The 11920-nt window shown below is 40.3% G+C and overlaps 1 protein-coding gene across 1 annotated transcript in view; it reads left to right on the top strand.

Annotated features, from left to right (window-relative positions):
- LOC105456293 (Down syndrome cell adhesion molecule-like protein Dscam2) overlaps positions 1 to 11920 on the top strand; it is a 78207-nt gene that overhangs the window by 6679 nt on the left and 59608 nt on the right. Inside the window, exon 2 of the mRNA XM_011700240.1 lies at positions 5172 to 5421. Within this exon, the coding sequence (XP_011698542.1) occupies positions 5172 to 5421 (250 nt within the window). The remainder of the gene's footprint in view (positions 1 to 5171; positions 5422 to 11920) is intronic.

Raw genomic sequence — 11920 nt, 5'->3', positions numbered from 1 at the left:
GAGGGGGGTGAATTGGGGGGAGGGGGGTGAATTGGGGGGGACGGGGGAAAGGGTGGAAAATGTCAGTAAAGTGTCGCTGTTCCGGCGGAAAACGCGAGAAAGTGGTCGGTATTCTTCCATCTGGAGCGGACAGCTTGGACATATATACGTAGATATACATATATACATGTATGTATATATATACATAAAAGGGGGACGTATTGGTAAATGGCCCGCGGTGACAGGAGGGCGGCTGGTGCTCGTGGGAGAACGACGGAAACATCAGGGTGAGTCGCGGGCCGGGGGGAGGGGGGCTGGAAACGATGAAATACCATTCATTCGCCGGGAAAGCCTTCCGTATAACTTTCGCGGTCATCATCAACGGAAGAATACTTGTACCAGACGCAGGCGCTTTTCGCTCGCGTATACAAGGTGTCCCGTTTGCGTACCCGTGGATTTCTTGACTGACATTTCGGGCCGATTCTTTCCTCGGCGCAAATTCGATCGGTCAGTTCACCAAGAGAAAAATACAGTTGGAATAATCATAATTTAACTATAATTTACAGTGAATTTTGGGGACAACTATATAAAATTATAATTAATTTAACCATGCAAATTATAGCTGTTTTAATAATGCATTATGATTGTATGTACATTGTGATGGGATATTATTTTTTCTCGTTTACTTATTTTCTAATTATTATTACAATATAAATAGTAAGCAAATGTTAAAGAAAATACACTTACTATAATTGCAGTTGCGTTTACTACATAAAAATATTTATTTCATTTTTCTCATACATCTTGATATTTTATTGTATGAATATTTGAAATTATTATAATTTATAGTAAAATTTTTTCATATTTGATAAAACTATACATATAAGGTTATTATTACTAACATTACAGTAATAATAACAATAAAAATAATGCTCTTAACTATAATTTCATTTTACCAAATAATTTTTTTATACAATTATAGTTATAAATACAAAATGTTTTTCTCTCAGTGTTCGCAATGTATTACGTTAGAACGTTCAATCGTATCTCTACACGCATTAAAAACACATTTAAAATTTCGCGGAAGTATTTAGAATTAAATGAAACTCTGCATTTTTATTTGCACTTGCAGAAATGTAATTCTCGCGAGGAACGCCATTGCATTATAATTAATTGCCTGGAACGTAAAAATAATCGGCAAATCCCCCTGCCCCCTGTGACTTCGCTCGAGGGGGACGATCAAAGAATTCGCAAATGAAAGCGCCGGACGCCAGACGAAACTGGGACACTCCGTATATACGCTCCGACCTGCCTTTCGCCTCCGCAATTTCGTTCCATTAACGCGTCAAACCCCCCCTTTCGTGCTTTATTGGCGGAAACCGCAGCTTTCTGTCGCGCACAACGCAGCTTCCGGCGCTGCGACGACGGGGAGTTAATAATCGCGGGCTTTTCGGCGAATCCCTGTGGGCGCGCTGTCAAGTATATTTCTGTCGACATTTTTCGAGGGAGGATTAATTAAACCGTATGAATCCGAAACTTCCGCGTTCCATCGGGTCAAACAATTAAGCTTTGACTGTGACTTCCGACATTGAACCGTACTTAAAACAACTACAAAAACGCAGTCACTTTGCGGGAATATCGACAGGTTTCTCTCTTTTATTATTCATATTTATTTAACAAAACTTTATCTGTCATATTTTTTAATCCCTTTTATCGTTACAATTTAATGGACTTTAATCGATCACATTGCTTTCTTCATCTCTTTATTATTTTAGAAGCCTTGTCAGGAATGGAGACAACACTGTTAGAGTTTTCTGTTGTAAACTTCCAAAAAAAGTGTATGAAATTTTTATCCAACAGAATTTTGTTGTAAAATCGCAAACCAAATGTTTGATGTGCTTTTACAATATTATAATTGTGACTTTGCAACACTATTTTTATAACACTTTACACATACTACACTGCCAATGAACCGCACCATGCCTTGCGCATCAAAAGTAAAATCGCAAAATATTTTGTGTTTTTACAACATGAGTATTTTTTTTGTACAAATTGCATTATAGTATAACTTTCATTATGAAATCACTAATGTTAATCTAAATTAGTAATTTTTAAGCAAAATACTACAAGTATCAGAAATTTACTAAATTCATATGTAGTAAAAATATTGTGAAATTGCAAACATTTTTAACAGCGAAGTTTAATGCACCCTCATTCTTGCTTAACAGCAACCCCCTCTCTCCCTCCTCCTTTTTCCCCCTCTTTATTTGTCCCGCGTTTTCCCCACTGAAAAAAAGAACGCGTAATAACCGCGCGACGCGCGCGTTTCAAAGAAAATTCTATGTACGTACGTCGCGCGTGTATGCGTTTATTGTTACCCTGAAACAAGGCGTCTCCGCGCGTTGTAAATATGCTTACGCGCAGACCGTAAAGGGGAGAGACACACCACAAAGAAAGTTGGCGCGAAGAGAGCAGAGGGAAGGGAGGGGGGAGTAAGAAGGGGATGCGAAAACTGACGTTAGCTCGTCTTATAGCGCTCGTTTTATGAATCCTCCCTTCAAGCGCCTTTAAAGGGACCATCACGACCGCGGTTTTATCCCTTTCTTCCCTGAAGTTCCCCTCGCGCGCGCTTCCTCGAGGGCGAGGGGGCCGCGTCAAAGGATATTTAAAAGTCGTAGCGACGATTCGAAAGAAAGTTTTTCCTTAGAATCGCGGAACAAAGACGGTCACCGGCTGAGGCCATCGCGATTCTTCTTAACGGTATTTAAAAGATCGCGGTCGATTTGATGAGCAAGAATCATTTCTCAAGTCGCGCGATTTCTGTCTCTGTCTCTCTCTCTCTCTCACTCTCTTTCGGCAAGCAGGAAGCAACCAAGCAATGCGCTCAGAGCTCTAATTCTTTTATCCGTTTTTATCCCTTTTTAATAAATTCTATATTAATTATTATTAATTAATATAGAAAATGTATGTTATTATTATGAGAAAATTCATTTAATATCACCATCAAAAATATGATTAATAATATATTAATGTTAAAGGTATATTGATAATAAAATATTAATATTAAAAATATTAATAATGCAATATTAATATTAAAATATACGTAGAATTTTTTAATACAGCAAATAATGGAGACAGAGAATATTATTTTACCTGCACATATACATATAGAATGAGATATTAACGATTCATTTTTCATTTATTTTACGAGACCGCTATTTGTGCAGCGAATCGACCAGGCGTGTCGCGTTAAACGCATGCACGTATACTCGCGCCGTGCCGGGGAGAAAGTTAATCTTATCAGAGCTTAACTTCGTGAAAGCCAATGTAGTTTTCTGATCCCCGCATTCCCGATCGACGCAACCGGTGCGCGCACCGATCGTGGGGTTTAAACCAGTTGATTCTCTCAAGCTCTCTCTCTCTCTCTCTCTCTCTCTCTCCCCGCTTATCGCGGGGCACAAAGCGATTTGCTTTTTGCTCATCGAGATCGAGTGCGCGTCCAACGGCCGGGAGGGGGGAGTGCTCCTCGTTCGCGAATTCTTGGCCGGAGTGGCTGCCGGAATTCGCAGCCGTGATCGCAGTCGAGCATCGCGATGCGGCCGCATCCCCCATTGCATCCCGAACGTGCACACGTACGCACACGTGCTCGAACATGCACGCCGCATAATCGAAATGCGCTGTTCTCGAGCCTCTCTCTCCCTCCTCGGCTTGTTCCTCCTCCCCCTTCCTCCTCTCCCTTTTGTCTGTACCCTCCCCCCTCTCCCCTCCCCTCCCTCCCCTGCTTCCTCGGAGTAAACGAGCGTCCTTAATAATGCGCAAGACTGATTCTACTTCGGATCAAAGGATCCTATCCGCATTCGATCGCCGCCATGTTAAGCGGCTCAAGATGGATATGGAAATTCCGACGGGAGGCCGGTTTAATGGATCACCCTATATTATTCCGCGAATTCCTGGCGCGTATCTCCGTCTGAGACGGTACACGGTCTCATCTACCCGCTCCGGGAAGACTTCAATTAAACCGTAGAACCGTATATAGAACCGCTCGAGATCGATATCTCGCGAGCGATCGTTACAGCGATTATTAATATTACTCGATTAACATCGGCCGCCGGGGCGGGATCGGCTGCAGCTCGAGAATATGAATATTGAAATATTTTTCAAAGTGCATTACATTTTTAATAACTACATTTTTAATATAATACGGATAAAATCGAAATATACGGAAATATACGAGAAGTTTGTTTTCCGTAAACGGTCGGTTTTTTTTTTTTAATAATTATGTTGAAAACACGATACGGAATATTGAAAAGTAATATACTGTAAAGGTAATACACTGAATTTTTATGTATTTTTATCTACGGCTATTGCTAAATTGAAAATAAAATCTGCTGCACTACTCAAAAGCCGATAAAGTCAGATTTTTCATTAATTTGCATCTCAATTACGTTGATATACTTTTAAAGGAGAGGAGCGCGACGGTCAAAGGGCGCGTGATTAAATTAGCTTTCCGAATGCGAGATTGGAAATTCCATCGGGCCACTTGGGTTAATTGTACGGGCGCGTTCGTCCAATTTCTAATTCAATACACGACGACTGTGTCCTCGCCCTCTCGTCTCGGCACGTACGCATTATTACATTTCGCATGAGCCGGAGATGCCGCGAGTGCTGCACGCTGAGATCGCATTCACGTTGATTTCTTTAATTGCACGACGACCGAATAATTGATGATTAAAACTTCCGTCATCTCCCGCCGTGTAGAATTCAGAATACGCAAACTGAATCTTGGTACCTTGTAGGTAGATTTCGCGATTTCATTTTCGAAAGTTAAACTCTGCAAATTCGCACAATGAAATGTGATTTAAACGTTAATTTAAATTTAATTTACAATGTCATCAGCACGTTTAACATACACAAGTACACGTATAATACGTACACACACACACACACACACACACACACGCGCGCGCGCGCGCGCGCGCGTGTGTGTGTAATACGTATAACGGACTCTAAATCCTAAATATTATATCACAGTTTCCGAGTATCATGTTTCTATTGTACCGCACAAATTATGGTCAAATATTATATTACATTTTCGTCTGCATTCTGTGTCGTATTGTAGTATTAATATATATATATATATATATATATATATATATATGCATGTACATATATATGACTCCCGTGTACTCTAGGTGACCGTGGACCTGGGGAAGGACGCGGAATTTCAATGCTCCGTCACCGGCCAGCCGCATCCGGTGATCACGTGGGCGAAGGACGGCCTGCCCGTGCGGGAGGGTTCGTCCGGTAGAAGCAAAGTCACGGGTAACGACGGCTCGGCGTTGCGTATATCTTCCATCGTGAGAGACGACAAGGGGATGTACCAGTGCTTCGCCAAGAACGACTATGAGATGGTGCAGGCCACGGCCGAGTTACGTTTGGGAGGTAAAACTCGATTCATCCCCCGATTCCGACCCCCCGTGTCCCCGCGATTGTCGTGTAATATTATAAAAATCAGCGCGCACTACTTCATTGGACTGTGGTGCACGTCGAAATGGAATAAAAGGCACCTGTGACGTCAAACGGAATGCGGATCGCGCTTAATAAATCGCGGCAAATTAAATTAACGTTAGTTAAGTAAAAAGTGTACTTTCCATCATATAGCACAAAAAGAGTGCAGAAATATTTTATTGCAAGATTGCAACGTTGAAAAAACGTTGTGAAATGTTACTGCAATATTGCTGTAACATTGTAGCTATGGTAAAATGTTACTTTTAGAAATATTGTATTGCAATATTGCAACAATATTACGACATATAATGTTTTCTGATAATATTTTAGATGTGCCGTTACATTAACATTTTGGCATATACATGGTCTGTCCCAAAAGTAATGAGACTATTTTTTGTGTCCCAATCAGAATTGTCGGAGGGTGGATCCATTGGACGGGGCCTTTAGTGCAGGATGTCAGGTAAAAATCTGACCCCTCTTAGTTGCCTCCAAGCCTTTCTAACACGTCAGTAAAGCCTTTCGATACCGTCAGTAAAGTATCTTGCCACGGGTGAAAATTCAGCAGTCTCAAGCAGCGATCAAATTCTGCGTGAAACTGGGAAAATCTTGTTCTGAAATGTTGGAGATGCTGCTTTGTCTTCAAAATTTGATCACATACCTAACGCTGCTCAAAATACAGCACAGTCTGTCTTGAATTTTCGCCCGTGATAAGACACAAAAATTACAACACACTTTGCCGATGTATTGACTGCTAGAAAGTCTTGGAGACAACTGAGAAGGGTCAGATTGTATATCTAACATCCCGCACCAAAAGCCCTGATCTACAACCCGGCAATTTTGATTGAGGCTTCAAAAATATTAGTCTCATTACTTTTGGGACAGACCATGTATATCTCCCAGAAATATATATATCATATACACTTCTTCAATTAATTCTCACACAAAAGAACAAAAAATTGTACTTTCAAAATACATTTTGTTTATGTTCATCTTTGAACCCTTTGGAGACTCGGCTTTTCAAGGTATATTCCATTAGAATGTGGGTGAAAAGTTTCATAATACTGCGCCTTTTATTCCATTTTTTGTGATTCTCTTTTAGTTTTTTATTTACAAAAAGTAGAACTCTTCCGTGTCCATTCAGTGGCGATGCCGCGTATTACTCGCAACCAACCTCGGAGGACGTTATATTTCATTATATTTTTGAAATGTTGTTACAACATTGCTGAATAATGAATAAAAATTTGCAAAAAAGAATCTTTGCAATATCTCTACAACATTGCATTGCAATATGCAATGTTGCAACGTTACAACAATGTTACTGCAAGCTTCTGATCTATATTGAATTATGATACATTTTACCATAAGTAGAATTAAAACTCATTAAATACTTGAACTTAATGCATGCTAAGTAAATTTTGATCTTTGCTAATTGAATAACTAAGATATTCTGATTACGTACGCGAATGCAATATGTTCAATCGTTTATATTTTAGGGTAATTGTCCCTATTGGTGTGCTTTTATATTTAAATAAGTCATAAAAATAAACTGGAGCAAATATTTAGACAAAGTATTTTTTTATTAAGTTAAAGTATTAACTTAAAAAAAAATACTTTGTCTATTTATTTGTACTTTATAAAAAAAAATACTTTGTGTATTTATTTTTATTACTTATTTAAATATAAAAGCACACTAATAGGGACAGTTACTTTATTTCTATATAACTCAATTTCTAATAATCTTCTTCGAATCTCTGCCTTTCGCTCGAGACACAAAAGTCGGGGGATATTCTCGAGATATTGTAGGCCGCGATATTGTAGTTGTATTGTAGTGTATTTAAAACACTACACGCGCGAGCACGTCGGGATGGATTAGCGTGAATGCGAGCGAGCTGCCGCGCAACTTCGCCAAAGTTTTATGAAAGTTCCCTTCCAGGAAATAATAAGGCTAAATTAAGGCTATTAACCGGTACACCATTAACCGACGATGGAAGACTCTATTGCCAAAGTTTTGTCTCCTCGCCTCCTCTTTTTGCGACCTTTTGCAGCTTTTACTGGTCGCTCTACAAAGCTCCGTTGAGCACATAGATGCCTCGGAAGCCGTCTTATTACCGCTACTAAACGGCGAACGTATTTTTAATTATGGGTGACGTTCATTCACGGCACACCAATTAAGCTATTATTATTCAATTACGCGCGAATATACGACGAGGAGCACGGAAGGATAACGATTAGTCAATTTATGTCGAAGTACAGTCGCAGCTAAACGATAAATTATCAATTTATTTCAATTATTTCTTTATTTCTTTTATGCTACCTGAACTAATTGTTGCGAAAAGGATACTGTTTATCTTGAGAATCAGGAAAATCTCCACGGATTAAGTACCGAAATTGCCGCCCAAGTTCAAAATTTCCCATATCCGAAAGAAATTGGAGGCAGGGAGTTTCGGGAGACGTACGTGTATCGTTTCTCTCCTGGCTCCGTTGTTAGCTAAGTTCTCGTTCAATAGGTACAATTGCCACTGCGAGTCGATTGTTCCTAGGGTTCAAACGTTTCTCGTGAAACGAATATCGACGTGTTGTGCCAGTAAATTCACGTACGAATCGACGAACGGAAAATGAGGGCGCGAGAGCTTGGAGAACCCCCGACCGCGGCCGGAGAGATTGACGGGAGCGAGGCGAAGAAACGTGGCCTCGGGTACAAAAAGGGGGGTGGGAGGGAGGGAGAGGGGTTGAAAGGGAAAGAAAAAGCGGAGAAATGCTTAACGAGGGCGATGCATAATGGAGAAAGGAGAAATCCACTGGCCCGCCGGCGTGCCGCGAAATAAATACGTGCCATTTGTCTTAGTCAGGGGGTCGGTCGGCCGTAGAGAGAATGGAAGGGGGAGGATGGCCGGCGAAATGGGAGCGCGAGCGAGTATCGCGCGCGCTTCGCGAACGAAGACGCGCGAGCGGAGACGAATGGCGACTGGACGAATATTCCGCCGCCGTCGTCGTCGTCGTCGTCTTCCGTCGTCGTCTCCGTCTTCTCGTCGTCGTTGTCGCCTTTAAAACGGCTGAGACGACGGGCGGCGTTTTCCGCGCGACATAATCCATTACCTTAAACGACCGCTGTCGCTTTCTCAACCGTCTTAAGATGCCTGCGCGCACGAAGCGAGCGAGAACGAATGCGAGCCCACGGACCTTCACATTAGTTCCCGCCGTCTCCGGCTCGTTTGGATTAAAAGGATTATAAATGAAGATGCTCGGCTGATATATATATATATATATATATATAAAGCCAAGGCTGATATTGGCGGAACAAGGAGAATTTGTATAGCGTATTTAAAACTGCGTAGTGATCCTCTCCCCCAAATCTCCGAAAACTCCTCCACTTGCGCTCTCCAAACTTCTATTCTACTACGAGGGTCAGTTAAGAGGTCTCCCTATTACTTTTTCTCTCAACTCTCCCAAGAAACGATTCTGAAACGGATTCCTCGAGCCTGAGAAACTTTTGTTTGTGCTGGCAACATTGTGATTTTTGAAAAGGCGCACAGATGTGCACGACGAGCAACGGAATGGAAGACTTTCCAAAAATCTTGAGCATCAACAACGAATTATTTAAATGCTCATGCATTCTCTCTCTCTCTCTCTCTCTCTCTCTCTCTCTCTCTCTCTCTCTCTCTGATCGGTTCATCAGGATTGAAGATCGTGGTCTCCATTTTTTATGCGATCACATGGGAGCGCCTGGAATTCCACCGATTTCTGTCAGCTATTCTTATCGCAGTATAAAATTTAGATGTCTTATTTTCTTTCTTCATTTTCAGTTTGACGATTGAAGGAATAACATCGTTATTTACGAATGGAAGAGGTCTTTGTTGCGTAATTTAGTTTCTTTATTAATGATGTATTTTATTTAACAATTATTGTATATCGACCACGATTTGATCCCTGTTTTATCTTACTGTATTTTACAACTCCTTGCGAGCATTTTTCTTCATATTCACCACGTGGCATCGTAACCAACGTGGAATATACACTCGAATTTATTCATACTTTGACTGACTCCCGCATTGAGTTTCTGATGTATTTTGACAAAGACACACTGATGATGGCTCGAAGAGGAGTCGAAATGTTTGGATACTTAATTTTTTAATTTGTATGTAAAATCTCATTACTATTAAAGAGATAATTTGCGCCTCAATAACTGCGCTTAACTCTCATTTGCTCGTTTTTGTTTGTCAATTTTTTTTTTTCAATTTGTCCTATCTAGTTGAAGAGATCGACTTCGTGCTCTCTTGCCTTCGACGCTATCCACAATAACTAATTTTCCAAGACTCTCCCTACGTCTGATTATAGCCGAAATAGGATAGTATAAGTCAGTGGCGCATGATGGACCGTCAGTCTTTTATTCCGAGAGGATGCATTAGTACGTTTAGCGGTACACGGTACCCGTAGAAAGAAGCAGGGGAGAGAGAGAGAGAGGAGAGCGTTTTTTTCCATAAGCTTCAATTAATTGGCGATGGACTTTCCGGTGCACTTTTATTTTTTGTCGTCAAACTCAAATGATCACCCGCACTCGAAAACGCTAAGCATTAATGTCTCCATGGCTACAGGGAGCAAACACACTGTTAAATCTACAGTGTTAAACTGAACCTTATTTAAGTCGCCAATGTTCCTACTTAATAAATAGTTATTTTTTACTAAAACAATGGAGTTAAATAATTTAAAACAGTTCAAATTTAACCCAAATTTGGGTTAAATTTCATTATTTTATTTAAAAATAACTATGTTTTAGTTAAAAATAACTATTTGTTAAGTAGGAGTAGTGGCGACTTAAATAAGGTTCAATTTGACACTACAGATTTAACAGTGCACTCTTAATCATGTATCGCCAAAAATTGGAAGTACACGTTAAAATATAAACCCTACGTAATTACGAGGGATATAAGTATACCCCTTAAATACGTACCGCCAAAAATTGGAGATACACGAAATCTTTTTTTTTCTTCTCTTCTCTCTCTTTAATCAAGTGTCTTGTTATTTGATCAAGGACTTGCCAAATACTGGCGGTACATTTTTACTGCTGAGTGCCTCGTATTTATAAATATGAGGTATAACATACGTAACATTTTGTATCCCGTATTATATGTATACACGAGATACGAACTCGGGAGTCTTATACCTTCAAGAGCAAAGTACCGCGAATTCAGATGTATTACCTGTTATAGAATGCAGAAGCAGCAGAAGAGCAGTACCTCCAATTGTATCAACCAAATTTATTATTATCTCGTATATTCCGTACCTCGTGCTAATGTTCCGCGAACGTATCTCCTTTTAGTATGTAATTCGAAATGTTATTTCCATGAAGAATACCTCGAATTTGGAGGTACTAGGCGATACATGATTAAGAGTGTATTGTCGACTGCGAGGCCGCTTCCCCATCACACCATCAGCAATGTATTGTCGACATACCCAAACAAAACTTCCCGAGGTACCCGAGGGTCGTTTCTTAGGGGAAAAAGAAAAAGGGAAACTTACTTTTGGATTTTTCGACATTGGACTATCGCGTAGTTAAATTTTGAAAGAGAAGAGAGAAAGGTTGAAGGCGAACGTCAAAACTTCTTTGACGAATTGTAAATCTTTTACTTTAAGTGAGTATCTTACTTCTATGTCGATAATGAAGTTTTGAGAGGATATCATATATTAATGATTTCTTCAATTTTCTCAATATGCTCTCTAAATCTGAATCAATGCATAGTCACTGATGATCAATGGTTATTCATTGAATGCCTCAGTCCCAAGTATTTCATTGCGGTAATCAGTGAAATTGTAATTAATATTATAATAGTTTAATTATAGATCATTAGTGAACTTATAGTTAGATTATAGATACTGACTCAATCAGTGATTTTTCAGTGCTTTTCCACTGATTCAGATTTAGAGAGCAACGAATAGCTTATACATTAACGAACAATCCGTCCAAATCAGATAATTTTCACAGTTACGTTTAATACATTTAGAGCATCGCGTATATACATATAAAGAACGCCCAGAAACGAAATTCTCGAAATATCTCACCCTGCTCGGAAATGGAACATATGAAAATTCCACTGATCGTTTTTATCGCAATTAAACGATATCCCGGTGAAAAAGCTGCCGGCGGCATTGGAAAAGTGGGACGCGGCGAGATAAAACGACGGGATCGTGCTTTAGCGGCAACGCAGTCACCCGGCTTTTTTCGATCCTTTTTTTTATCCTTTTTCCTCGCGAGAAGGGCGAAAATAATTTATTTCAGATGCGATGTGAATTCGCGGGCCGTGTGAGAGTCGCGCCGACCTCTCGCGCGAACATATTTATTCAAGAGTGTCGTATCTGTTCGAGGTTGCGAAACGCGCGACTTTCGCGCGAACTTGTTCGTCTCTCGATGAGAAACTCCGTCGCGCCCCGTTGATGC

This window comes from Wasmannia auropunctata, unplaced genomic scaffold (genome assembly GCF_000956235.1).
Source record: "Wasmannia auropunctata unplaced genomic scaffold, wasmannia.A_1.0 LD335728.1, whole genome shotgun sequence".
Taxonomy (NCBI): Eukaryota; Metazoa; Arthropoda; class Insecta; order Hymenoptera; family Formicidae; genus Wasmannia; species Wasmannia auropunctata.
Note: the sequence above shows the minus strand (reverse complement) of the source record. Positions and strands in the feature narration are given on the sequence as shown.